Source organism: Urocitellus parryii, chromosome 2 (assembly GCF_045843805.1).
Source record: "Urocitellus parryii isolate mUroPar1 chromosome 2, mUroPar1.hap1, whole genome shotgun sequence".
NCBI classification, from domain to species: domain Eukaryota; kingdom Metazoa; phylum Chordata; class Mammalia; order Rodentia; family Sciuridae; genus Urocitellus; species Urocitellus parryii.
In genome coordinates, this window is record NC_135532.1 from 35814800 (window position 1) to 35842194 (window position 27395).

General features: G+C 35.4%; 1 protein-coding gene across 1 annotated transcript in view; it reads right to left on the reverse strand.

Annotated features, from left to right (window-relative positions):
• Positions 1 to 3225: 3225 nt before the first annotated feature.
• The window catches only part of Vps36 (vacuolar protein sorting 36 homolog), a 31072-nt gene continuing 6902 nt past the window's right edge, over positions 3226 to 27395 (reverse strand). The window contains exons 2-14 of the mRNA XM_077795162.1: positions 25665 to 25733; positions 23649 to 23719; positions 21107 to 21221; positions 19905 to 19994; positions 19131 to 19217; positions 13094 to 13126; positions 12901 to 12978; positions 12040 to 12174; positions 10224 to 10289; positions 8528 to 8592; positions 7850 to 7934; positions 6783 to 6859; positions 3226 to 6695 (exon numbers count right to left, since the gene is read on the reverse strand). Of these exons, the coding sequence (XP_077651288.1) occupies positions 6602 to 6695; positions 6783 to 6859; positions 7850 to 7934; positions 8528 to 8592; positions 10224 to 10289; positions 12040 to 12174; positions 12901 to 12978; positions 13094 to 13126; positions 19131 to 19217; positions 19905 to 19994; positions 21107 to 21221; positions 23649 to 23719; positions 25665 to 25733 (1065 nt within the window). The 3' untranslated portion in view covers positions 3226 to 6601. The remainder of the gene's footprint in view (positions 6696 to 6782; positions 6860 to 7849; positions 7935 to 8527; positions 8593 to 10223; positions 10290 to 12039; positions 12175 to 12900; positions 12979 to 13093; positions 13127 to 19130; positions 19218 to 19904; positions 19995 to 21106; positions 21222 to 23648; positions 23720 to 25664; positions 25734 to 27395) is intronic.

Genomic DNA, 27395 nt, shown 5'->3' on the forward strand with positions numbered 1-27395 from the left:
CATTGCTTTTTCTTCTCCTGGAGCCAGTCTTGGTTTTTAATTAAATTAAAAATAACTAAGCATTAAAAAAAAAAAAGATGAGTGTTAAATTTGTCTTTGTAAAAGAATTGAAGAGGATAGAGTTCCACATCAGCATCCGTTATTAATAATGTACACTGAGGTTTACCATTTGTTTTCTTTTATGCAGAACATATTATTTAAACATTAATTTTGTATGGTAATAGATAGCAGAGCACAGCCCCTGGAGAACCAGCGATTAGAAGGAAACACCAGGGAATCTTTGGGGTGGGAGTGTGATACATTGTTCTATTGGTTAGGGTGTTAGGTGGATTTACTACTCATTTGTCACAGCCTATGGGACTTAACATGTGCATCTCACTGTTTGTAAATATCACCTAAAATTTTAAAACGTTTTAAAACATGTCATTTGCATATCCTTTAATTCATCATCTTCTAAAAGGCAGCACAGTTATTCACTTATGCTATTGTTGCCGCTGTTGAGGAGTCCTTGCTTCCCCAATGTTGAAGAATAACACCAGAGAAGCATGGGGAGGCAAGGTCAGAGTGGAAAATTAGAAGTTTATTAAAGGACAGCAGAAAAGACGCCTCCTGGTGGAAGAAGGGGACCCAAGAGATGGAATCCGTGGAAGTGCGGTTGTCTCTCCATTTTATAGTTTTTGGTGACACAGGTGGCCAAGAAGTAACCTGGGATGGAAGGACTTCATTAACACTTCTTTGGGATGGGCTGTCTTTAAATCTGCTGGGGCTGTTCATTAACAGTTCTTGGGGATGGACTTTGGGCCTAGGGCTTTTTCCTGGACTTCATTAGCATTCCAGGAAAGTTCAACTTTTCTGGGAATTCATTCTCAACATGGCCTCCATTTAGATTTCACTCGATATTAGACCCGATTTACCTAACTACACTGATTACCTAATTTTAAATCTGGCTTCATCCCCCCCCCCCCCCAATTTTGGGAACTCCTTACTGCTGTAAGGAAAGGGGGCTAAGATCATTCTGGCTTCTTCAGGCTGAAAGGGACAATGTTGGGCAAGCAGTTTGGAGTCCCCTTTAAAAATCGGGTCTATCGAGTGGTCCATGATAGAAGTTCGATTGAGAAGTAATAGGCTGGAGGGCCCTTTGAGTAGATGAGTGGTCTATAAGAGAAACAAGAATTCATTAGTACTGGAACCAGATTGATGCAGCAATAAATGCCACAGCACAGGAATATGCCAATGAGACCACAGGAGGACAGAAAGCCAATCAGTGCATTTGCTATGAAGAGGAGGGTCATCAGAGAAGGGAGACATCCCTGATGCTTCCAAAGGAAGCCACATGGTCAAGCAAGGCCTGGATCCATCCTAGCGCAAATGGCACTAGCGGAACTGAGAAGCTGCTGTAGGCCCCAGGACTCCCATGGAAACACAGCTGACTGTTAACAATAGATAGAAACAAAAGTCATTTTGACTTGCTTCATCTTAAACACTTAGCAAAGACAGCTAAAGCCAAAACACAGCTATTCCTGGACATTTTAAATAATAATAATAGTTAAATGTAACTTCCAAGAATAAGTAAACTGGAGACTACAAAAGAGATTCTTAGGCAGGAATGCCTGATAACTTGCTCTATGGTAATCTTTCAAAAGACACTCTTCCCACAAAAAGCCACTATTTGAGAGTGGGAGGACCTAAATCCAGAAACAAGCCTTTATAGATATGTTTGGTCATTTTTAAAATAACAGTTTCATTGAGATGTTTGATCATTTTTGACTTAGAATTCCTTGCCAAAGTGTATTACAGTCTTTATTAGTTAAGATTTAGTTTAATCTTTTTTGAAATAAAAGTGAAGACTGAAGAAGGCCTTTAAAAAACACTGGTGAACTAAATCATACTGAACTAAAACTGACTCTCAAGACACACACATTGAATTATTTTAGACTAGCAACTAATCTAATGATCTATGCAGACTACAAAATCTGGACTCAGTAACTCCCTGTACACAAACGGAGAGATGTTTTATTTCCCAAGTTAGTGCTCTGAGATGAAAGCCATAACTGACTCATGATTTCATATCAGGACACAAGGAAGAACATGAATGATCCAATTTTCACACTCTAATAACAGCTTATAAAAACAAGATCTTACATGTGTGTAACCTGACTTTTTAGGAGTCTCTCCCACATCATGGATATGGCCCATGTCTTAAAATTTAAATAAGAGCAAATCTCAGGCTAACCCATAATGGGTCTGGTTGAGAAGCCTTGTGGGAAAAGGGATAAAGAACATAGATTTAGGTTTGTTAGTCAACTTAAGACACAGTACTATTATCTGAAATTCACTCAATACTTTTTGTTTTGTTTTAGGTACTGAGGATTGAACGTAGGGGCCTCATGTATGCTTGGTAAGCACATTACCAATGAGTCACACCCCAGCCCACCCATTCAGAATTTACTTGTAACATCACTAGCTTAGGAGAGTGAGGACTCAAAAAAAAAAAAAAAAAAAAAAAAAGCTATATGACAGTCTTTGAACTTAAAGAAAGGAAATCTGGGCAAACAAAGGAGACATGTCCAGGAATGGGAATAGGCACACCTCGTGCTGTTCCCTTGACCCAGTGCCTTCCACTTACTGGCAACCTCTCAGTCTTTGTGGGCCTAGTTTACCAGGTTCTCCTTCTCCCAGAAAGCCTCCCAGAGCACTCCATCAAAACTGAAGGTTCTGGGCTGGGGATGTGGCTCAAGCAGTAACGCACTCGCCTGGCATGCACAGGGTGCTGGATTTGATCCTCAGCACCACATAAAATAAATTAAAGATGTTGTGTCCATTGAAAACTTTAATAAATATTAAAAAATTATCTCTCTCTTCTCAAAAAAACAAAAAAACTGAAGGCTCCCTCAGTCCTCCACAGTATGGTACTTGTGCCCTATCCATGGCACTTCACTCCACCTTCAGTGAAAAGTTGTTTCCATTTCTCCAACAATCCCACCATCTTCTTCAAGGCAGGGCAGTATATTATTTGTATTATCCTACCCCTTTGCCTAATGCTTCATAAAGTTCCTCACAGAAAACCTGTATGTATTTTTTTTTAAAAAAAGATTCTTTTAGATTGAATTGAATGGGAGCTAAAGTAGGATAAAGTGGAGGCAAATTATAAATAGGTATATACATCAAGGCTAATTCATTCAGTAAATATTTATTGAATGCTTACTGTGTGCCAGGCCCTGTTCTAGGCTCTGGGGATATATTTACGAACAAGCCAGACAAAAATCTCTGCCCTTGTGGAGCTTACACTCTAGATCTATCATAAGGTATGGGATCAGCAATAAATTTACATAAATCCAACCATTTGTATTGGCAAAAAGACACACATTTAAATAGTGTAATTTTTTTTTTCCTGTGATGCTGAGGATGGAACCCAGGGTCTCACACATGCCATGCAGGTGCTGTATTACTGAGTCATACTTCTAGCCCTAAAATGGTGTATTTATTAATGCTATAAAAGTCTATTGTTGGTATGCAGTTTTTATTATATATTGTACTTACTATATGCATGACATATTCACACCTACATATCACTCCACAGGGATTCAAACTATAAGATTATAAAGAGAACTTTATTGGCAATTTAAGAGATTTTCAAGGATCATGTTGAGCATGCTCTATTTTGTCCTTAGGCGAAATCTGTAAAACCTAACCACCTTTAAGCTGTGACTCCATTGAAGATGCTGAGATTGGTGGGCAAAAGAGAACCATTTTAAATATATGAGTTTGAGAGTGATGAAATGATGAATCGACATTCTGATCAGCTTAGTCTGGTGACAGGGAACTAGAGCTACACATTCACACAAACATACAGGGTCTACACACGATGGGATTCACATCCAGCATTAAGAGGAGGAAAAAAAACAAAACAGTTCGTGACTCATTTCTCATGTTTAAAGAAAACTAAAATAGTAAGCACTTGAAGTCATAAATATTTATAAGCAATGCTTAATTATAAAATCTAAAAGAAAAATTCTTAACATACTGGCTTGGTATGACTAAAAGTTTATCATTTTCACAAAGTATTTATAAAAGAACACCAACATAAGAAAATCATTTTAATATTTTGCAATCATTTTACTATATATACATTAATATCAGTCATTTAACCCTGAAAACAACCTTCACTTATACAATGTAAAAAAATTTTTCTTGACAGGAAGTGATATTTATTGAGTGCTAGAAATACTCCATTACCATAAAGCTACAAAGAGATTCATGCTCCTATGAGCAAAGTTAGGAGAACAAAAATAATTATACCAGTGATAAGCACCAAGGCAGAACATTTTTGCACTTAGGGCCTGATTGGTTGTATCTAAACATAACCTCTAACAATAAAAGACAAAAATAACACCTCATTTGGCAAAAAATAAAAATACAAATGAAGGTCTGGAAAAAGTGAAAAATGCCCATTTTTAAAATAAAGTAATAAAATCAATTGTACTTATTCTTTAGTTAATGTGACATCTGAAAAGCATATTCATCTCATTTTTCTTTAGATCACTCTCAACAACTCATATTGTTTCATTTTTTTCATCTGTTGTCACATTAAAGTAAATAGTATGTTGAATTATGTCAGCTTGCTGTAATGAATCCCAACTATTAGAACTAGATCCAGAAGCTCCAACAACCTTATCTGCAACTACTCCAACATGTGAAACAGATTATTATTTATCTCTGTTAATTTTTAAGATCCCTAGCCAGAAAAGATACTGTGATTTGTGTGTGTGTGCTTATGTATGTACACACAAGTCTGCCAGAGCCATGTGACAGAGTGAGTGCAACCCAGAGGGGAGATGTACAAACAAGTTTACATTATGGTCCAACTAACCCCCTAAAAGACTTGGGTGGCCAGACACTATTACTTCCAAAATAAACCTGAGGCTGAGCAATGAGGTAATTAGGGGATCTGTCACCACAATGAAGAGTCAGTGACAGGTTTGGAAAACAAAGACTAAAGCAGGATGCCTTGGCCACAGCATTCCCATGACACTGGAAAACACCAAGCAGCAACAGACACTTTTCAGGAAGGGATTAGAGGTAGGGAATCACCTTACCTGTGGCTGAGGACCTCGGCACCTCCCAAGAGGGTATTTGCAGTAGCCTCTACCTCACCTAGTAGGAAAGTCCTGGAGTGTGCACCTGGGCATCCCTCCTCTTGGTGCCAAGGGTTTTCCCCACTCATACACTATCCCCCCTGGAGAATTGGCTAAAAACAACGCTACTCTTCTGTGTCCAACTCAGTCTCAGAAAGGGGTCTCCTGTCCCGTAGGGGTCCCTGAGTTGGAGGTAATGCTGATACACTGTACACTGTAGAGCAGTAACATATGAAGTCAGCCAGTCTACTTTAAAAGTCAAGCACTCTACAGGCAACATTGGCCAGTTACTGTTGTCTTAGTATTAACACCTTTTACCAAGATAGTTTCTTCACACAACTTATAATGTGTAGGGCAAAGAAGAAATACATATTTCTGAAATATGATAGAAAGATTTTTTTTTTTTTAAGTTCAGTGTTAAGATTCCTTAAGGAAGGGAGAAGGAGGCATATTACTTTTCCACTTTTCCACTTTCTCTTCCCATCCTTGGCTTCCAGGTAATAGAGCACTAAGGTTCCTGTGAAATTAGCTAAAGGTTCCCATTGCCCTTCCACCTGCAGAACAATTCTAGGGAATTCCTAAGCCATCTACCTCCCAAATTTGTAATCGTAACTCTGGGCATGTCTATACAGCTCTTTAATTCAGTTTCAAAATCCACAGCATTTTTTAAGCAAAATGAAACAGTTGCATTCTTTAAATGCCAGCCATGAAATCATCACTTAAAAAACAAACAACAAAACCTATTTAGAATATAAATGTAAGTCAAATAAGATTTTCTTCTTCTTTTTTTTTTTTCTGTGCTAGAGCTATGAGCCAGGGCCTCATACATGCTAGGCAAGAGCTCTTCCAGAGCCTCACTCCCAGCCCTCTTCTTTTTTAAAGGTGTTTCATTTGGTCTGTCGAAGACATGCCTATGACTGCTTTAAAAAGCCCTTAGGAAGAGCCTCATGGGGCATAGTAAAGTTTGATATTTTGTTCCAATGTTGTCAGGTTCTTAAACTGCACTGTAGCTATGACTTCCTTCAAGAAAACCCCCCAAAATGGGTGCATCAGACACAGAGGAAAACATTCATAATTCAGTGAATTTTAGTCATACCAAATTAATAATCTAACCTATCCAAACATGCAACTTATCTTTTTCCCCCTTCAAGGACTTAAATTCCCTTCTTCACTAAATGGTTACTTTTGGGAATCAAAATCTACTGTATTTCAAGTTAAACTCGGAGGATTTTGCACAACTATAGCATGATTTTAAATTCATATTGGCATTCATTTTTCTGTATTTTCCTTTATGATTCCTAAATAAGTTTTCAGAACCATAATATTTAGAGAGAGATTAAAAGAGTTTTATATCATTCTGTGAAATTCTAATAAATCTTCAGTTTATCGGGGTTTATCTCTTAGCTCAGTGTCACACAATCTACCAGATAAAAGTATAGACAAAAAGTATTTCAAATACAAAACCCTTAGCTCTGTGTCATAAATAAATTTGGGTAAAACCGCAAGCCTTCCACTGAGTCATCTCGGCAAAGATGACCCATCTTCTCTGCAAGCAGTAACCTAGGAATAAAAAGAAGAAAACTTTAATTACCTGTCCATTCAGAAACACAAACACAAACTATAAAGAATGGCAAAGGCCTAACTTACCTTTCTTTGGCCAGGAGGACAGACATTCCCACGAGCTTGGCAAACTCTTCTGATGTTAGGGATCCTTTTTCTGAAACCTATCAAAACCACAGAACAGATTAAAAAAAAAAAAAAGTTATTAGTTTAGTACACCTCTAAAAAAAAGTTATTAGTTATTAGTTATTAGTTTAGTACAGTTATATATTCTGCCTCTGTACTAACCTTAGGCAGAATATATAACTGTATATACAGGAAATAATGTTCTGATTTTTCTAATAAAATCCAAAGAATGTTCACTTAAAATTAAATCTTAATAAGTGCTTAAATATATAAAAGTTATGGACCCAGAACAAATAGAGCAGAAGCTAAAATAGCAACATGAAGCCCTTATAACATAACAGAGCCAAACACTATACTAAAGCCTAGAAAGAGTTACTGGATATTCTGAAAGGAGCACATAACAAATTTTAGTCAAGTTAGTACTATATGCTTTAGTAAAGGATCCATATATATAGGTTTAGTTTAAAATGTGTGGCAGAATATCTATAGTCTTGGGGTTTTCATATAGCTTGAACTGAAACATACAATAATTATGAATTATTAAATTACACAGGTTCATCTTAAAGGCTTAACAACAATAGCATTTCAGGTATACTAATGGGTAATTTTGGCAGTTTGGCCAGTTAAAATCCATCTAAACTGTATTCGCTCTTCAAATTTGTTGAAGCACTTATTTCACAAAACAAATTCTAATGTTTTATAATGCTGTTTATGTAGGTGTTAACTTAAATAAAGTTTAATTTTGTGTAACATTCTAATTAAGAAAGTTAGAACTTCAGTAGAAAAGCCAGAACTTCACTAATTCTAACTTTCCTTACTTCCAAGATTTTAAGAGGGCCAATAAGCTTCCAAAAGCTTTTAATGAATGACTTTGATTACTATGTATTCATTGTGTATAATAAATCATTGAGTGTGAATGTTAATTTTTTAATAAAGTTAAATTCAAAAGAAAATCTTGTTCTCAGATCAGTAAGCATTTGGGTCTTCATGGTGAGTTTTAATCAATGGAGGAAACTGGTTTCACATACTGTCTCCAGGGCCGCGGCTACCATTTCCTCTTCCTTGTGGGACTGAAGCTCAATTACCATGACACCACTGTCAAAAACCCGGAGTCTGAAAACCAGATATGTGAGAACAGAGTCAAGAATCATCTGGGATATTCAACTAGTAAGAAGAAGCACACACTTTTTATTTTCTTTTATGCCCAGGAATGAGGACAACGATAATCACACAACATTTAAAATATAATGAATGACCACAAGTAACTATGACAGAACTAAAGTGCTCCTGAATTAACAGGTAATAAGATTACTACATTATTACTAGAATCTACATGCTAAATAAAATATGTCTGACTACCTTTCTTTTAACTCCACAGCTGAACACCTGAACTTCTGAATTTCCAGAATGTCAAACACAAACCATCTAAAGGAAAGAGCTGGTTATCCAGAGTTCCTAGGAGGAGCTCACAGTCTTATCTTCTTCCCTCAAATCAACAAGAATCTAGGAATCCCATTAGGACACACCCAGTATGATAGGATGAAAACCAGGATGACAGAAGATGCTTGTGGTGCCAGGTGAACTCTAGTCACATATAAGTTCAAGAGGACAACATTTTGCAGCATGGTAAACTTGGTTGAGCTTTTGGTTCTTTCCTGGGCAGAATCATGGTTACAGATGGCAAACTTCTGTGAAAGTTCCTTTACCTGAGAGGTAATTTCAGTGCTTCTAGCATCTTGCATGCATTCACTAAATCTTCTGGTGAGAGCAACTAATGGGGAAAAGAAATCCAGTTTACACTGCAAGTCAATAAGTGTAATGCTATATAATTGTAATGATACTAAAACATAATAGGAAATTTAAAAATTAGCATTTATCAAGAAAATTATGTGGTTTAATCATTACAAAGCAAAAGGAACTAACAAATGAGCCAAATGCTTCAATTCATTAAAGCAGTGCCTTCCAAAAGAAATAGTATATATAACTTTAAAATTGTAGTAGCAACATGAAAAGTAAAGAAAAAAAAAAAAAAGAAATGGTATAGTAGCTGGGAATATAGCTTAGGAGTGCCCAAGGTCCTGAGTTCAATCCCCAGCATTGAAAAAAACCTTTTTTTGAGATGCTGACATTTAACATTTCTTTATTTTGTACTACTCTTTTAACTCTAGTATGTTACAGGCTCACAATCATCACCTGTAGCTGGCTAGTGGCACCGTTTTGGCTAGTGCAGCTTTAACAGATCACAACCGTTGCAGTGACAAGCACAGCTCTGAATCATACAGTATGGCTCCAGAGGCAGCCCCCTGAGGCCTGGCTGCAAATCCCTGACAAACCACTGTCTCCAGGTGTGGCCTTGGCCAAGTTATTTAATGTAAGCCTCAATTTCCTCATCCCTAAATTATCCCTAGGATGGGGACAGTAAAGGAGCTACCTCACCGAGTGAGTGGGAGGATAAATGAGGCAACACATACAGAGGGCCTTGGCAGGTAGTGAGCACTTGCTGAGGCCACTTATGATGACTGCTCACACACGCAACGGAGGCTTAGCTCTGGGCTGGGGTGAGGGCTGCAAAGACATGTGTGAGAATCATCTGCATAGAGGTGATTGTGTTTGGCTGCTGGGACACAAAGGGAACTTGGACAGGACCTTGGAGGCCAAGGATGTGTGGGTGTGACAGGGCAGACAGAGGAGGAAGGTGGCTTTCCCTCTGCACTCTCTAAGGAGCAATCTGTATCTAACTGTTTCCCCCCCACACTTTTATTTATTTATTTATTTTTAATTAATTAATTTTTTTAAATGACATAACAAACCCCCCAAAATTGCATATCCTTATGTGATACCATGTAATTTTTGGTATGTGTATGCACTGCATAATGTTTAAATCAAGTTAAACATGTTTATCTCCTCAGATATTTATTAATTCTCTGTGGAGAAAACTTTCAAAATCCTTTCTGCTAGGTTCTTTAAACAGACCATACTTATGTCTATAGTTAATATGCGAATAGTACCCCAGAGTTGTTTCCTCCTATCTAACTGTAACTTAGGAACAAATTAACTATTGCAGAGAAAGAGGTTCCTGCACAACCTCATTCTTCACAACAAAAATGCAGAATATTAGAGATGAAACATATCATTCACTCCAAACCCTTATCCTTAAGGGTAAGTTGGATCCCAGAGAAGTTGTGAAGCTACTCAAGGTCACTCAGCAATCACTGGCAAACCCAGATACAAAATCTACTCCTAGATCCCAGCATAGTATTATTTTCACCATACTACACTATTTCTCAAAATAGCTTAGATATTCACAACCCTTCCTCAAATTGTATTCACTCTAGGGGAATTTGTATTATATCAAGAAAGTCTATATTTGGCTAAGAGAGTATCTAAATATTCTGTACTTACTTCCATTCCTCGAGCCCGGTTTACTAAACAGTACACCTCTGTGAGTGACATTATTCCGCCTCGTTCCTATTAAGATGAGATTTTAAAAAAAAAAAGTATTACAATTAGCACCAGTTAGCATTTCTTAGCAGAAATCATGAATTGGAGTGAAATTACAAATCAGGAAAAATTCTTAAGAAGTTTTAAAAAACTAGACTTATACACAGGAGAGCCTATTCAGGTATCAAGAGGCATTTCACCTTCAGTATTTGGACTTTAATGTTGTTATTACTGTTTTAGCATTTACTTACTTGAAAGGAGAGGCACATGTAAGTACATTTACATGTGTAAAGTCATTCCACCTATCCCTATCATGTCACTTCATAATCCTTGAAGATTTCATGTCAAATATTTTTGCAAAAAATCTGTAATGTGATCACTATGTGAAGCTATTTTTTAAAAAACTTTGTGCCAGTGTTACTTTAAAATAAGTTATTACTAAACTGTTTTTAGTATAAGATTAGGATGCACAGAATACTCATGAATATATACTGGTGCAGTGGCAATGATTATTAAGTGAAATAAAGAAATAAATAGGAAACATAGTATTAAATAAGAATACTGTCATTTTGCAGCCCCTAATGAAATGACAGACCAAATAATGACTGTCAGTGGCTGCTGACATGACAAAAAGTCAACCTGTGCCTCCTGAAGTATATAGCACCCTCTATGAAATATTCTTTCCAGAAAAAAAAAGCTCTATTTATAACAGTTAATAGGGAATATGTAAAATGGAAGCCTTATTAAAACTACACAGTCAGCCAAGCTATGAGACATTCTGGACTAAACTACCAATTTTTCAAAGAATACATTTTAGGAGTGGAAGGCAGGGAGAGAGAGAGGGCAATGAAAAACCCATGGACTTAAAGAGAATGAACCAAAACTTGAGAGACAAATCAATTAATTATAATGTATTCTGATTTGAAAAAACAAACTATAAGAGAAAATGTAAACACTAACTAGATATTTGATATTAAGGATCAATAGGTGTGAAATGGGATTTTAGTTACATTTAAAGATGTCTATCATTACAGTTACTGAAATATTTACAGATAAAATGATGTGATATTAGGATCTGCTTTAAATAACTTTGGAAGTTGGTTTACAGATGAAGCTGGGTGATGGGCACATAGGGGATTCATTATATTACTGATTTTGGCATATGTTTGAAATACTTCTTGATACACGGGCCTTAATAAAGTTTTGGTCACCTGAATATTGTTACACTAGATGAATCTGCATTACAGAATTATTAATAGTATAATATACATTATGGACTAGATAAACAGAAACATCTATAGAAAAATTAATACATTTTTAAATTAGAAAAGCATATTAAATAGATTTATAGTTATAGATATCTGAAATGCAAATTGAAAGCAATTTAGAGTATTATAAAGACTCATTAATAAGTACACTAGACTAATTTAATATTCCTGAAAAAAAATAGTATGTTGATTGATAGTAACCACATCATGAAAGGAGTTAGGCTCTTGTTAAGCTTTGTGATATCATGGAAATAATTTAACATAGTTTTTTTTTTTTATTGGTTGTTCAAAACATTACAAAGCTCATGATATATCATCTTTCATACATTTGACTCAATTGGGTTATAAACTCCCATTTTTACCCCAAATACAAATTGCAGAATCACATCGGTTACACACTCACATTTTTACATAATGGCATATTAGTGACTGTTGTATTCTGCTACCTTTCCTATCCCCTACTATCCCCCTTAACATAGTTTTTAAAGTATACTTAGGTTTGGTTTTACCTCTAAAGGCACCTGCAATATTCCAACCAGCTGTTTGGCCAGCTGCATGTGGTACTGTGTTCCTGAGCCGTAGGTTTCTCTGGTAACTGGGTTAGCTATTCCCATGCTTAGCAAGTAGGATTTAAACCTGATGGTCTATAATGAGAGGAGAAAATGCATGAGAAGACAATGTAGAACTCTTTTCTCCACCCCAACATTTGAAATCCTTCCATCAGAAATTCAATTCTGCTCAATTTTCTCTATATACCTATTTCTGCACTATGTTTCTATGCCATGAACTAAAAGGCAGTGGATTTCTAGTAGTTCCTTGCAGAAATCTGAATCATTCTCCTTCCTTCTATGTTTATCTCTCATCCTGTTTATATCACAAGTTTGGTGTGAGAGAGAATTTATATAATGACAATATATTTAATATCAACCAAATGATACAAGTGAAAATTGGGGGAAAATAGGTGTTACCAGATTGTAGATAAATTTAATGAAACAGACATCAAATTTAGGGGTGTATGAAATAGCCACTCCTTACATCTTTCATTATGTTTTCTATACTTTAAGAAAAGGCATTGGAACAAACTTGAATCCTACTAGAGTTAACAAAATTTTTATGGTCCACTTTTTCTTTAGCACTTTCACATACCCTCAAGTTCTAAAGGAAATGAAATGTTACTTTAAAAAGTAAACTGGGAATCTGAGGATTGTAACTCAGTGGTAAAATGACTTTGGGTTCAATCCTCAGGAGAAAGGAAGGAAGGAAAGGGAAGGGAGGAAGAGAGATTGCAAGCAAGCAAACTGGAAAGCCACAAAGACATGGGTGTATTATTGGTGCCATGTGGTTTCTAAGACCTTAAAGGGCATCTTTACCTCATCTTCTGTGATGTCACCCTGCTTCTCTTTAATTTTATTAGCAATTGATTTTGATAACTCCACCATTTCCTTAGCCTGTCAAAAGAAAAGACTAAAAAGAAACAATGTCCCCAAAGTATCTTCTAACAAAACATATTTTCAAAATTGCAGCATAGCTGGTATGAATTTTGGAGGTATAAATGACATATACCTTGATCATTAGCTTGCTGAGGTCTTCAAAGGCCTGAAATGAGAAATGTAATTTTTACTGGAATCCATCTAAAGAATGAAAATGAATGAAGCATCCTCTATTTTCCTCCCTATAATACAAATTTATGAAATTTCCTTAGAAATATCAATTGTTAATAAAATAATTATATCAGTAATACATCTACCTTATCTTATAACATCCACTCTACCTAAGAAACCATACATTTTTCAAAATAAAGTGCAACAAAAACTTTTCAGATTTTCAAAAATAATATAATTATTGATTAAACAAACAAAAGGAAACATAAATTATAGTCTAAAATATTATTTACTATTACTTGACACAAATCAGATAATCTGTCACTGGTTTTCCTGATAGGAGGTCAAGAATCAAGGGCCTTGTAAAGCTTTCCTGGTTGAAAATGGCATTGAACAGCTACATGAATACCCTTTTGGGCTCAGGTATTTTGGCTGCAATAATAGGTATGATTTAACTGAAGCAGCCTCAGCCTGCCATTACTAAATGTTTATACTTGTAGCTTTGGATATGGTGGATATCACAAAAAGTATTCCAAAGCCACCAAATGTATCTGAATAAAATCTACCAGTTGTTTCATTTACTACAGCAAAAATACCCTTCAAACTTCATCAAACATGTTTCCAATAAATTATTTCAAGTTACTGAAAATATCCTGCCAGTGCAGAATTTATCTAATTGACGTGTACAGATGTTATCTTTTTTAAAAGCAATCAAGCAACTTGTAATTAATTGAAAAATTGGTACAGAGTGACTGGATATATATAATAGTGGCTCTGATCAGCTTATGCCCATCTGCAGAAAAGTATCCTCCATCTGCAAAAGAATTTTGCTAAAAGAATAGAGTGTTGTATAAGATTCTGATGGCCAGCACCAAGGTTAATACTGAAAACAAAGGGTAATGTGCACACACCTAACAGGAATTTCCTCAGATAAACAAAAGGCTTAAACACTGAATTCTTATCAGCAACAGCCAGCAAATGCAGGAAACCTTCTGTGGGAAGCTCTGGGCACTAGCTCTGAAGCTAAGTCAATCTAACATTTAAATGGGGGCAAATCACACACCAACTGAGTTTTCAACAATAAAGCAGGCATTTTACACACTTAGATTTTTAAGTATATAAAATGTTAATAAATTTCTTATACTTGTGTAAAGGAAACTAATAGCATAAAAATCTGAATTGAAATCACTTTATTGTATTACATTTTCATAGAAAAAATATACTAAAATGGTGAGACCACACGGAGTACATACAATTGCCTCTACTGTTTATAAATGATCAATAAAAAATATTTTAGTTTCTTATAAGAGTTTTTAAAAAATATTTTAATATAAAACATAAATAAAAGCTTTTTTACTTCTATTTCTATTATTATTCTGAAATTTTGAATTACCAACTATTAAAAACAAGGGATGATAAAGCCATTATAATACACAGTAAAGCAAGATGAATGCACATACCCAATTCTATTACTTTGTCGGTTTACCAAACTTTCTTTCCGTCTACTGTACCTATAACCAAATTTCTGCTCCAATTTTGAGAAAAACTGTATCTATTTAAAAACAATGGGTACCCTCTTAAGCTGACTTATAGCTCCTTCTTATTGGCTTTTAGTCATTACCTTAGTTATTAGTTTCAGTAACTCCATATATTCTTGAATTTTCAGTATCAATATCCTTGATTCTGCACCTTTGAGTAGTATTCCATTCCCTCAACCTGGATTCCTCTATTCCCTGCAGCTCACTGTTAGCACTTCCTTGTCTTTTAGGACTTTAACCCTATATTCCTGCTATTAACAAGCCTTCCTTGACCTCAAGGGAAATTAGAAGTCAACTGGTGTCCCTGCTGCAGCCTGTTTTCTCTGCACAAGGCCTCTCTCACTATCGCTGTTTGTCTGGCCCTTGGCCCATGCCTGGAGCACCACCACAGTGCCGACAGCAGAGCAGAGAGCAAGAACAATCTGCTAAACCAACCTATGGTCTGCATGACAAGGCACAATGCTTGTGGAGAATCCTTTGAGCTTGTGACTCCATGAAAATTAGACTGAACTGGAATAACTTATGCATAAATTAAGAAAAACTTGAGGGGCTGGGACTTAGCTCCGTGGCAGAGCATTCGCCTAGCATGTGTGGGGCACTGGGTTTGAGCCTCAGCACCACATAAAAAAATAAAATAAAGGTATTTGTGTCCACCTACAACTAAAAAACAAATATTTTAAAAAAAGAAAAAACTTTATTTTGAGCATAACACCAAGTGAGCATGGCAGAAAAAAGAATATTAATAATGCAAAGTAGTTCACTGTTCCATGCCATCTCCTTACGTATTAACACAGAAGATGACAGTGAGTCTGACAGAAGAGCATCGTACCAGAGAACAGTGATACTCTGAGGCCCTGTGGCACTGTGCCCTTGCCTACGAGGCAGGAGACCATGGCACTCATCCCCCTTGCTCCAGATCTAGCCACTTACTCTCATTTTTTCTCTGAATAATAAAAACTCTTCTAATGTTAAATGTTAAACGTCAGAATTTTATGGGAATAGAGGATTCTGAAGAGATTTAAGCTGGGGCAGCATAGTTAGTGAATCTCTCTAAATCCCAACATAAAGGCAGACAGGCAACTACATCTTAAAATCAGAGACCACCAGGCATAGTGGCACATGCCTATAATCCTACTGACATAGAAGGCTGAGGCAGAAAGATGGCAAGTTCAAGGCCAGCCTCAGCAACTTAGCAAGACTGTCTCAAAATAAAATAAAAAGAGCTGGGATAAAGCTCAGTGGTAGAGCACCTGTGGGTTCAATCCCTAGTATCACAAAACAAACAAACAAAACCAAGAGCCCACAGGCAATATATACTACAAAGCTAAATGCCACAATATTGGCATAACCCCCAGAGGAACATGCAGGTAATAAAGAGTGACAAGATCTGCATGATGTTGGCACTAGGCAGGAAAGAGAAAAGGGAAGCACATAAAAATAAATAAAAGAAAGGTATTGTGTTAGTCTATAATAAATTAATAAAAGCTGATATGAGCTATGAAAGGACAATAAATCAGAAATTAGACGAAGAGGTTCAGGAAAGGATTAAACATGAAAAATCATTTTGAAATAAAGCCTACCACTAAACAACACACAAGAATGAATAAAAACAACAGATAACAATTTAAGAGACATGTCTAAAAAAGGAAAATTTTCTAAATCAAAGTAAAATAAAGAAAGAGATAAAAGGCATTTGAAAGATAATAAAAAACAGTTCAAAATGGCAGTGACATTGCAATACAGAGCTAATAGAGTTTCAGAAGGGAAAAACATCCGGGCAATCTTTAAAATTAAACAGAAAAACTTCCTGAAATTAAAAAAGTTTCTGAAACTACATACTGAAAAAGCACATTGTATACCTTAGAATAATAATCCAGAATAGCAGTCACATTTAATTATTGGGTTTAATAATAAGGAAAAAATAAATCTTTTAGGAAATTTAGTCTATTTAGGAAAAATAATAAATGACTCCCTTTTAAATTTTTTTTAGTTGTTGATGGACCTTTATTTTATTCATTTATTTATATGCAGTACTCAGAATTGAACCCAGTGCCTCACACATGTGAGGCAAGCATTCTACCACTGAGCCACAACCCGACACAGAAATGACTCTTAAAGGAAAAAAAATTAATTATCCTCACTCTTCGTTTTTTTAATTTTTAAGGTGTTAATGGATCTTTATTTTATTCATTTATTTATATGTGGTGCTGAGAATCGAACCTAATGCCTTGCACATGCTAGGCAAGCATTCTACCCACTAAGCCACAACCCCAGCCCCATCCTCACTCTTTGACAGTAACACTTATGCCAGACAAAAAAGGTGAAAGGAATATACTAAAGGCACTAAAGGAAAAGAAAACGTGGTCAAGGATTTTAAATTGAGCAAAAGTGGCTGTCAAGTGTAAGGAACACAGGCATACCAGATACAAGGAATTCTGTGCCCACGAGCACCTCCTGTAAAATCTACTAGAAAATGATCTGGGATAACCAAAATGACCAGTGGTAGTTGTCATAAGGACTGTCGGTATTACACCTCCTGTAAAATCTACTAGAAAATGATCTGGGATAACCAAAATGACCAGTGGTAGTTGTCATAAGGACTGTCGGTATTAAATATTCTCCTGAAAGTGAGACTAAATGGGAGCGGGGGATGAGGGAGAAGGATGTGTGCAGGGGCTGAATGCTTAGATGATATGGATGGAGCACCCCTATTTTTAATGGAAAAAGAATGGGGAGAACACATACAAAAATATTATTTTTTGCTATTTTAGTAATTATTTGGCAGTGTTGCCCTGAATTTGAATTGAAAGAACTGGTACAATCTCATGAGGCTCTTCATAAACAACAAAATCTTAGCTCTGACTATTGAAAAGGCTGAAAAATAAATATCAACTCAATAGCTGTGGACACAGATTGTGATTTTCAAATATTATTTATCATTAAAAATAAAATAAAATAAACAGTTTCTCAGTTAAATGTTGATTTGAGATCTACAGCAGGAAATGTATAAGATGGCCCTGGAACTTCTGTTATATCATATATCAAGGAAACTACCAAAGTCCACCAGGTCATGTCAAAAGCACTCAGGAGCCAACCTGAAGAGGCTCCTACTTGCCAAAGATAGAATGATCTCAGCTTCAAACAGAATAAATAATTGCCACTGAGTGAACCCCATCAATACATTAAAATTCATGGTGACATTTAAAAAAAAATCTACTCAGCTTCAAAGGATGATAAGGAACTAACTTATTCTGTTGATAATAAAGGAAAAAAAACAATTATCTTGCCTTTCCTTTATGAACTATGTCAGTGGAAAACCAAATTGCAGTTGAAGAGAAGTAGCTCTCTAAATAAAAAATATTCTAACTAACAGGTATGAAAAATAAACAGAATACCACCATTTGTAATCATCCATGAACTAAGAAATATTGAACCCTAATAGCTACTAATATAACAACAACAAAAAAATTAAGATGAAAGAACACAGTATCGCCTCTCATCTTGCCAAAGACTGAACATGAGTGTTGGATTTACCTGCTCATTTGCAGGAAATAAAAATACAATTTGCATGGCTAAAGAACACCCAAAACTTTATCATAAATAAGTATTCAGCAAAACTATACCATGGGCATTTAATAGATCAAATGTTCTAATTCCTCAACAATAATATATATTTTCATTTAGCAATCCCAGAATAGGTATTCAAAAATTATTTGCTTTGGGTTAATGCAATGGAGCAACCAATCATGGACTGAAATCTCCAAAACTGTAAGCCAAAATAAACCTTTCTTCTTGTAAATTGATTGCTTCAGGTATCTTGTTAGTATAACACAAAGCTGACTAACAAGATCATGATGTGTTTAGATATATTAATTACAGAATCTAATCATAACTGGCTTTCTTAACCAGAGTTCTTCCCTTTACTTGAATTTCCTCTTTTATGATGAGGTTTTAAAGCATCATAATATATATAGACAGTATTATCTCTGAGTATGAGTGATAGGCTGGTTGGAGGCATTCTTATTGTCTAGTATCTCATCTTAATTGGTCATCAGTATAAAACTGTGTGGTGGCTAGCCGGGAACAGTGGCCATAGAACAGCATTTTTCTCTCAACTAAGTTAATCAAACTTCCAAAATAATTATACTGAGAACCTTGAACTCATTAGGAGTATCCTCTAATCAATTACATCTTTAAAATTTGCATATAACATTCTATGATGTTCTCTAACAGAAAACAAAATTGGGTTTCTTTTTTATTTTTAGAAAAAGCTTTTAAAATGTGTTTAGGTTAACTTAATGCCAGCCTGAGGTAAACCCATTACAGGAAAGAGGAAACTGCAGAGTTGCATGCAATTTAAATATTATTCATATTACAAAATGGAATTAGTCACAGCTGTATCCAAAAGAATAAACACAAATAGCTGAAAAAGATGACTGACTGGAACTTATTAAGAGTTACCTCAGAAATATTTTTGTCAGTTTCTTTTCTTTTTTCTTCCAGTTTCCTTTCAATACCTACAATTCCTACAGCTCTTACTCTTCCTGGCTGGAAAAAAAAAGAAAATACAGAACATAAAACATACTAAATGGGAAGGAAACAAAATCTTTTGTGAACCACATTGTGTTTTCAATGGCGGGAAAGGACCACAAAGAACCAAAGAAAAACAACATACAATTACATCTAGCTTCCTTTCAAAACATTTTTCTGTTTCTGACTGTACATAATGTCTTTGAATCGGTAAAGAAAAAGCAAATATACAAAAAATGACCATTTTATTCTGTATTTAAATAAAAATTAAATTTCCTATTCATGTTTGTTTTTTGGCAAGCTAAGTCAAATGTTTAAAAGGGTCTCAAATGTATAAAAAATTATAGCTGATTTTTTTGATACTTGACAGTTATACAAACTACTTCATACATTTGAGAGCCTGTTCATAGTTTGTGATTTAGACTAAATGCTATAAAAATTAATTTTTTTACCCAAATAACACTATTTTGTTTTTGGCAAGTTCTATGGTTACAGAGTATTTTTTTTTTTTTTTCAATCCTGAGGATTGGATCCAGGGCCTTGCACATGCTAGGTAAGCATTCTACCATTGAGCTACATTCCCAGCCTTTTTAAAAATTTTTGTTTTGAGACAGGATCTCGATAAGTTGCCCGGGCTGGACAATTTTAATGAAGATGCAAGAACAGAGTTGAAAATACTGGATTAATATATAGTTTTAAAAATACCTGGGGTCCTCTATTTGTTTGTATTGACTGAGACACTGGCATGTTCTCCCATCTTCTTTGTGTCATTTCCTCTGATAAACGCCTGTAAAACTGTTATGTACAGACATATACGTTAAGTGAGTCAGTAAAGTTGTGGCATCCTTGGACAAATTAGTATAAAAGTCTGTTGTTCAGCCTTGTACAACAAGCCTAGAATTCTCAGAGACATCAAAGGAAATCAAAGGAAGTTCTTTTCTTGGCTCAACTTCAGAAAACACAAAGGAAAAAAAAAAAAGTTACTGACCTTCTATATAAAGCGAACTACTTTCAACAAAGAGATGAGTGACAATGAAACAAATCAGACTTACTTTAAACAATACTGCATATATAGATTATTTTCAATCTAGAGTGAAAGAAACGCAGAGCCAGGAAAAATACACAACACTTTTTCCATGAAGGATACAGAGAATAGTTTGTCTAGTTAAAATGTGAAGCCAAAAATTAGGGACAAAACATGCTCACTAAATTGAATATATTTTTCAACTATGGTGAGACTGGACTTCAGTCACTCACTTATATTTGCTTAGTGACTACTGTATGTGCTGCTGAAAAGAAAAAAATATATATATTCATGAGGAGATAAACATACCTGCAAATAAACACCTGTACAGTAATTCATTAATCAGAATATATAGACTCTATACTGTAGCATAAGTACTTAAGTGATTAGATTTTTGTGGAGCCTGCTTTAAGGCTGGTGAGCTTTCAGATATTACCTCAGTTTAACATTTCCCTGCACAAGACACTGTTTTCCCTTCCCTTTCCTTTCTCTTCTGCCCTCATTCTTTCTGGTATAGGAGATCAAGCCCATGGTCTTGCACACAATAGTTAATCACTCCACCACTGAGCTACACCCCCCAGCCCCCATACTCTTTAATCAAACTACACCACTGAAAACTTTACTAGTAGCCAAGTAGCATGACTTAGCATATTTACAGCCTCAGCTCCCTCCTGTGACCACACCTTCATGCTTTCTGATCCCATTAAAACCTAAATTCATATTCTCTACTGTCGATAAGGCTTAAGATGTAAAAAGATTTTACTGTAAAAATATGGGAGAAACCTGTTATATTGCCTTCCATTATATTAAACCACACACCCTCCCCACACACACACACACCCACACACTTTTCTAGTCCAATTTTATTGATATGGAAGCTTACCTCAATCTGGCCATGCTCTTTGAAGGAGAGTTTGATATAGGAGTTTTTACTACTCTGGAATGGGCCAGGTTCTTTGGTAGGAGGAGCTGGGTGCAGATGAACCACTATTTTGGCACTGAAGAAAGAGCAAATGTAACATATTTAACTACCTTTAAAAATAAAAAGACTAATTCCATTTTCATAACTTTTAATATATTTCCAAATCACTCTTAAATTCATGTGGAAACAAAGAATATCCCGAAAGATATCCTTTTAAAGTTCCTAGTAATTCATTATCAATGAAACTTTTCCTTGATACTAAAAAATTACAAGCAGTTATTTAAAACTTATAAACTATAAACCAAAAAGTTTCAAGTTACAGCTGTACAGATTAAAGAAAAGTATAGTTTTGAAAAAATAAGTTCAAAATAAATTTTCAAATTTTTGAGTAGTTTTGACTTAAGGTTTTCCATCCACATGGTCATCATAGGGTGCCTATAATTTCTGCCAAAGCACATTACCTTACTCATTTGAAAACAAAATATGAAAACTTATCTGTAAAACTGGCCAGCTGATATTTTATTAAAACTCCATCCAAAACTAACATTTTACAGTGTCATCTGTTGGAAAATGCCACTCAATGAGCAGCATGATCTAGAAAGATCCAATGGTAAAACAGAAACTACTATTATCGTTATTACAACATTATTTTCTATGCTTTTAAAAATACCATCATATTTGTTCAGCTTTATAAGTCTGTTTTCCTCCCAATTTTCAACCTTCTCAATATACAACCCATAAAGATGAACAAAACTTAAAAAAACACATAGTCAAAATGTCCTAGATACCTAGCTAAGAGCCCTTTAGGATCATGTTCTAGATGTGCCTATTACTCCATTTAACATTTCTTTGTGTGGCCCATATGGTTGCCTAAATATCACCGTAAAATTAAAATAACATGAGTTGGGCCTCCTCAGACTAACAAAAGCTTTGTAAGTGAACTGGGGCCAGCCTCATGAGATTCTTTTCCTCTTCCTTTGTGGTGAATGTCTTTAAAGACAGGCGAGGCCAGCAAATAAACTATGTGAGCAGAATCACTGGACCACATGGAATAAGCCATCAACTAAAGCAACAAAACTATGACAATCATGATAAAGTGACTGAGCAAGAGCATTTCACACTCTTATTCAAAACCCTTGGCCCTGTTATCAGATTCTGTCAAAGGAAACCCAATAAAAGCTGTAAGATTATGATACAAAATAAAGCTTAAAAATTCCAAAGTGTGCATAAAATACCCAAATCAATTTTTCATATCTTTTTATTGAGTCATTCTATTATCACATTTCATCAAATTTAAAACCTATGAAATGAAAAAAGAATCTCAATTTCAGGAGCTAAAGTTAGGGGCTGGTATACAGCTCTATGGTAGAGCACTTGCCTAACTAAGGCCCTGATTTAAAAAAAAAAAACTGAAATATATATGTGTTTATATCAATGTAATCTTCTAATCATTTGAGAAGAGGGACTGGGAACTACAGGGGGATATCTGAGAAAAGTTAACATAGCATGTAACTGAATTCCTCCTCAATGGAGATATTTTTTAAAATAAGACACTATTTGAACGTAAGTATTCTAAATATTTTTATTACATAGTTTAGATTACCCTGGAACACAGCAGAGGAAAGATCAAATGATCTGGAATGTCCCTAAGATTTTACTTTCTATAATGTAATAAGATTGAAAAACATGCAAAGGAGGAAATACAAATTACAGAAACAATCTACTCTAAAAATCTATGGCTTACTTTTTTCAAAATGTTAGTTTGTTTCTTTAATGTCACATAATCTTCTTTAGTAGCCATATCATTATTGTTTAAGGCATACACTACATTTCCAGTGAAGTTCAACATTGTTTTAACATCTATCGAAAAGTCTAATTATGCTAAGCCTAAAGAGGGACCAAGATAGAAAACACTATCCCATGCCAAGAATATTTGTTCATAAGTATCCTGAATCACATGCACTTAAGATGTAAAGTCAAAATTTTGGGAATGCTTGAATAAATAAGAACATCTGAACCTATATTTCACACCAGAGTGGCCACATCTCCTAGTCTGCCTGGGAAGGTTCCATTATTATGCTATTGCCCTAATTGTTAAATGCACCTCCTCCTACTGCTCAAATATTCTGTTTTGCAAAATAGCTATTATGATGCTCTATTTAATTCTGATACCTGAACAACTTGAACCTGAAAAATAAATTTAATGATCAGCTAGAAATAGTACCAAAGTCAGTAATTTTTCTCAGATACGTCATTTCTGATTTCAAGTACTGAATGACAGGCACAGATGTGAAAGCCAAGTCTCTGTGGAAATGCACACAATGCTAGTAGGGCCACATTTATTTATTATGAACCAAGAATATCATAGCAAACCTTAGTACTTAATTTTTACATAAAGAATTGGTCTAAGTGGGGAAAATAACCTTCTTTGGGGGCTTCCTGACTAACAGTGGGAGAGGAAGAATTTTTTATGAATAAAGGCTATATACCATGTAGACCTCACCTCTTCCCAATTCCAGCTGCCTGTTCCTCAATGAATACAATGTGGGACAGAGGAATGGCCATGCAGCACTCCTAGGAGGAAATCAGTAGAAACAAGATCCATAATACTAGTCAGCAACCCTTGTTTTATAACATCAGTGCCCTATATTTCTAAGGGATTTAATAATTTTAAAAATGTTGCTTTATTTCTTAAATAAACTTAAGGAAAGATTAAATGAAAATGATACTGTGGTGGCATATTACTGTTTAGGCAAACCTAAGAGGTACAAAAGCAGCCATAACTATACCTTTGTTTTCACAGTGGGGTAGTTTCTTAAAGTAACTTATATGAAAACTTTTTATATGTATTTTTTCTTATATAGAAAAGAAAAAATAGACAAAACAATTTCAAGGGGTGCATTATATGGATGATTTTTCTTCTTTATAACTTCCCATTCTTTACTCATACACACACACACACACACACTAAAACAAAATATTGATGTAACCTCCTTTTATTAGTACATATAATTTTAAAATTATTATTCAATGCCAGGTTTAGTCACACACACACCTATAGACCCAGCTATAGGGAGGCTGAGCCAGGAGGATTGCTTGAGTCCAAGAGTTTGAGGCCAGCCTGGGCAACAGTAAGACCTTGTTTGAAAAATAAATAAAGTGAGCTGGGATGTGGCTCAGTGGTATAACACTGGCCTACTGTGCATGAGATTCTGGGCTGGATTCCCAGTGCTGCAATAAACTGATTGATTGATTGATTAAAAATTATTTTACGTGACTAGTATATAATCCGTCGAAGGATTTCTCCAAATCGGCCTCTTTACATCATGATCAAAAAAATTATACTGATTCATTAATTTATCAAACATGGGTAAATGACTCCCACCTTCCCCTAAAAACATTGATTTCCTGAATATATAATTATTTTAAAAGAATTAGACAACATTAGCCATTTATAGAATACATTATCAATGTGGGCAAAAACTGGTTCTTGAAGGCAAAAAAAGTCAGATATTGTAATGGTTAGTGGCCTTTCAAAGAGTACAGTATAGAATGTGAGGGTGATCTGGCTGCAACATCTGCCTCCCCACTGATCACCAGGGTTGATTCAGCTGATCTGAATGGCTAGGGGGGGGTGTCTCCTTTCACCCTCACCATTCCACATGCATCCCTCCCGAAGCTTCATGATAGAGGAGCTTCCCCAGTAGAGGAGGGCCATTCTTCCATCAAGGTATAGGGGTAGCTGCACTCCCCTGTAAGAACCTCCAAACAAGCTCTCAAAGTATATAGTTTATCTGTAGTATTACAATTTCATGGGTGCTGGGGTATAGCTCAGGGGTTGAGGATGTGCTTAGCATTTGTGAGGCCCTGAGTTCATCCCCAGCAAAATAAATAAATGAATTAATTAAATAGTTAATTCATTGTGAGTAACTGGTCAGGAAAATGAAAACAGATGAGATAGCTTATTTCACCGACAACGCTGAAATTATTATGTCAGATATTTACTTTCAAGTTAAAGATCTTTGCAATGGAGATATCAGCTCTATATAACTTACTCTCCCTTCTTAGAGATTATAAAAATGAGGTTAGGTGGAGTTCCTCTCTTTCAGAATGACAAAGAGGTAGTCCTCAGTGTCCAGGTGAAGCACATGACAGTCTCACCTCCTAACTCTCAGCAACAACCCGGGAGAAGAGGTTGTTTGGGGGACAGTTGAAGTCTTTCTTAAGGATCCTTCACAACTGAGAGAAGAATTCCCCTGCTAAATACTGAACACCTGGCCTGACTGTTGCTTAGAAACACAGGAATCGCCATGGTTCAGTAACTACACAGGGTTTTCCCAAGTTGAATGAGAGAAAACACCCTCAACTCCACTCTCTGTACACCATTCAAAGAGATCATGTGGACACACTCTTCTGATGTTCTAAAAAGGAAAGTGTGTGACAAGGGGGAAAGACAAAAAAGAAGCGAAAAACTTGAATGATTTAAAACCTAGAACAGATGCTAAAGGTTGTATCTTACATGATTTTTCTGATCTCTCCAAATCAGTCGGTGTGTACTAAGGAGGAGGGTCCCAGCATCAAATTTTATCTAGAAAGATAAGACAATCATCACAAAAGATTAATAATATGTCATTCAATGTCCAGATTTTTTTCTCTTTAATCATAAAATATGAGTTAAATCATGAACATTTTCAAATTAGGTTTATCACAAATTAAAAAGAAGCACCACTATACACATTTCATAAATAAAAGCTATAAACACAGCCATGATATAATTAGGGGAAAACTGGAAATAATTGAGATGTATAATAATAGATGAGTGGTAAAAAAAAGTGTGCCACATCCATTCAACCACATTCATACTATGGAATCCATGCAGAGGCTAAATGAATGACAATGTAGAATCATTATGGTTATCATGGAATTTAAGAGAATTGGTGAGGAAAAAGCAATTTGCAGCATATAACATATAATGTAATCCTCAAAAGACATGTTTGTAATACACACACGTGCATGGGCGCGCGCGCACACACACACACACACACACACACACACACACATCTATACATAAGTAACAGAAAAAGTTCTAAAAGGAATACACAGTGAAATGTTAATAATGGATTTTTTCAAGAAAAGGGTGAGGGGAATAAGAGGAAGAGAAGCAAAGGACCTTTTAAAAACTGATTGAATTTGCTGGGCATGGTGGCACACACCTATAATTGTGACACAGAAGGTTTAGGCAGGAGGAGTAAGTTTGAGGCCAGCCTCAGCAACTTATCCAGGCCCTAAGCAACTTAGTGAGATCCCACTCCCCCCCTCAAAAAAAAAAAAAAAAAAAAAAGATTGCATATTTTTACAATGAGACTGAGTTCATGTATACTACTTTTATAACTATTTGATTAATTTCCAAAATAGAAAATTCGGAAATAGACACAAACATACAAGAATAGGTATGGATGGAGAGTTAATCAGTGGCACTGAGCTAATTGGGTTTCCAGGTAAGAAAAAAACAAAGTTGGATTATATACTGTACCAGAATAAGTTCTATATACGTCAAATATTAGAGAGAAAAGAAAGAAAGAAGAAAGCAAAGAAAGAGAGGCAAATCATAAAAACAGAGGAAAAAAATGAAAGGATTATAAAAATAATCTCAGGGTGGGGAAAGCCTTCTTGAGAAAAGCATTAAACCCATTAGCACTAGAGGAAAAGACTTATAATTTCACCTGTACACATGCACACTCAAAAATTCTTCATGGAAAAACTATCAACAGCAAAAACGAGACAAACAGAAGAATGGGAAAAAGAATTGCAACTCACATCAGAGACAAAGAGCTAATTTCCTTAATATATAGAACACTCATAAATCAATGAGAAAATAACCTATAACCACTATAAAAATGAACAAAGACTATTAACAGAAAAGTTTACAAAAACAGGAAGTTCAAATGACTCTTAAACATATTAACAGATGTATAATCTCACTGATACTCAGATAAATGAAAATTAAAAGATCACTAAGATACTCCTTTTTGAGCTGGGGTTGTGGCTCAGTGACTTGCCTCCCACATGAGAGGCACTAGGTTCCATCCTCAGCACCACATAAAAATTAACAGATACTGTGTCCATGTGTAACTAATTTTTTTTTTTTAAAGATACCCCTTTTCATTAATTTGACTGACACAGATCCAAAAGTTTGGTAACACTTTACTGGTGGTATTTGGGAAAATATATTTCCTGATGGGACAGTCTC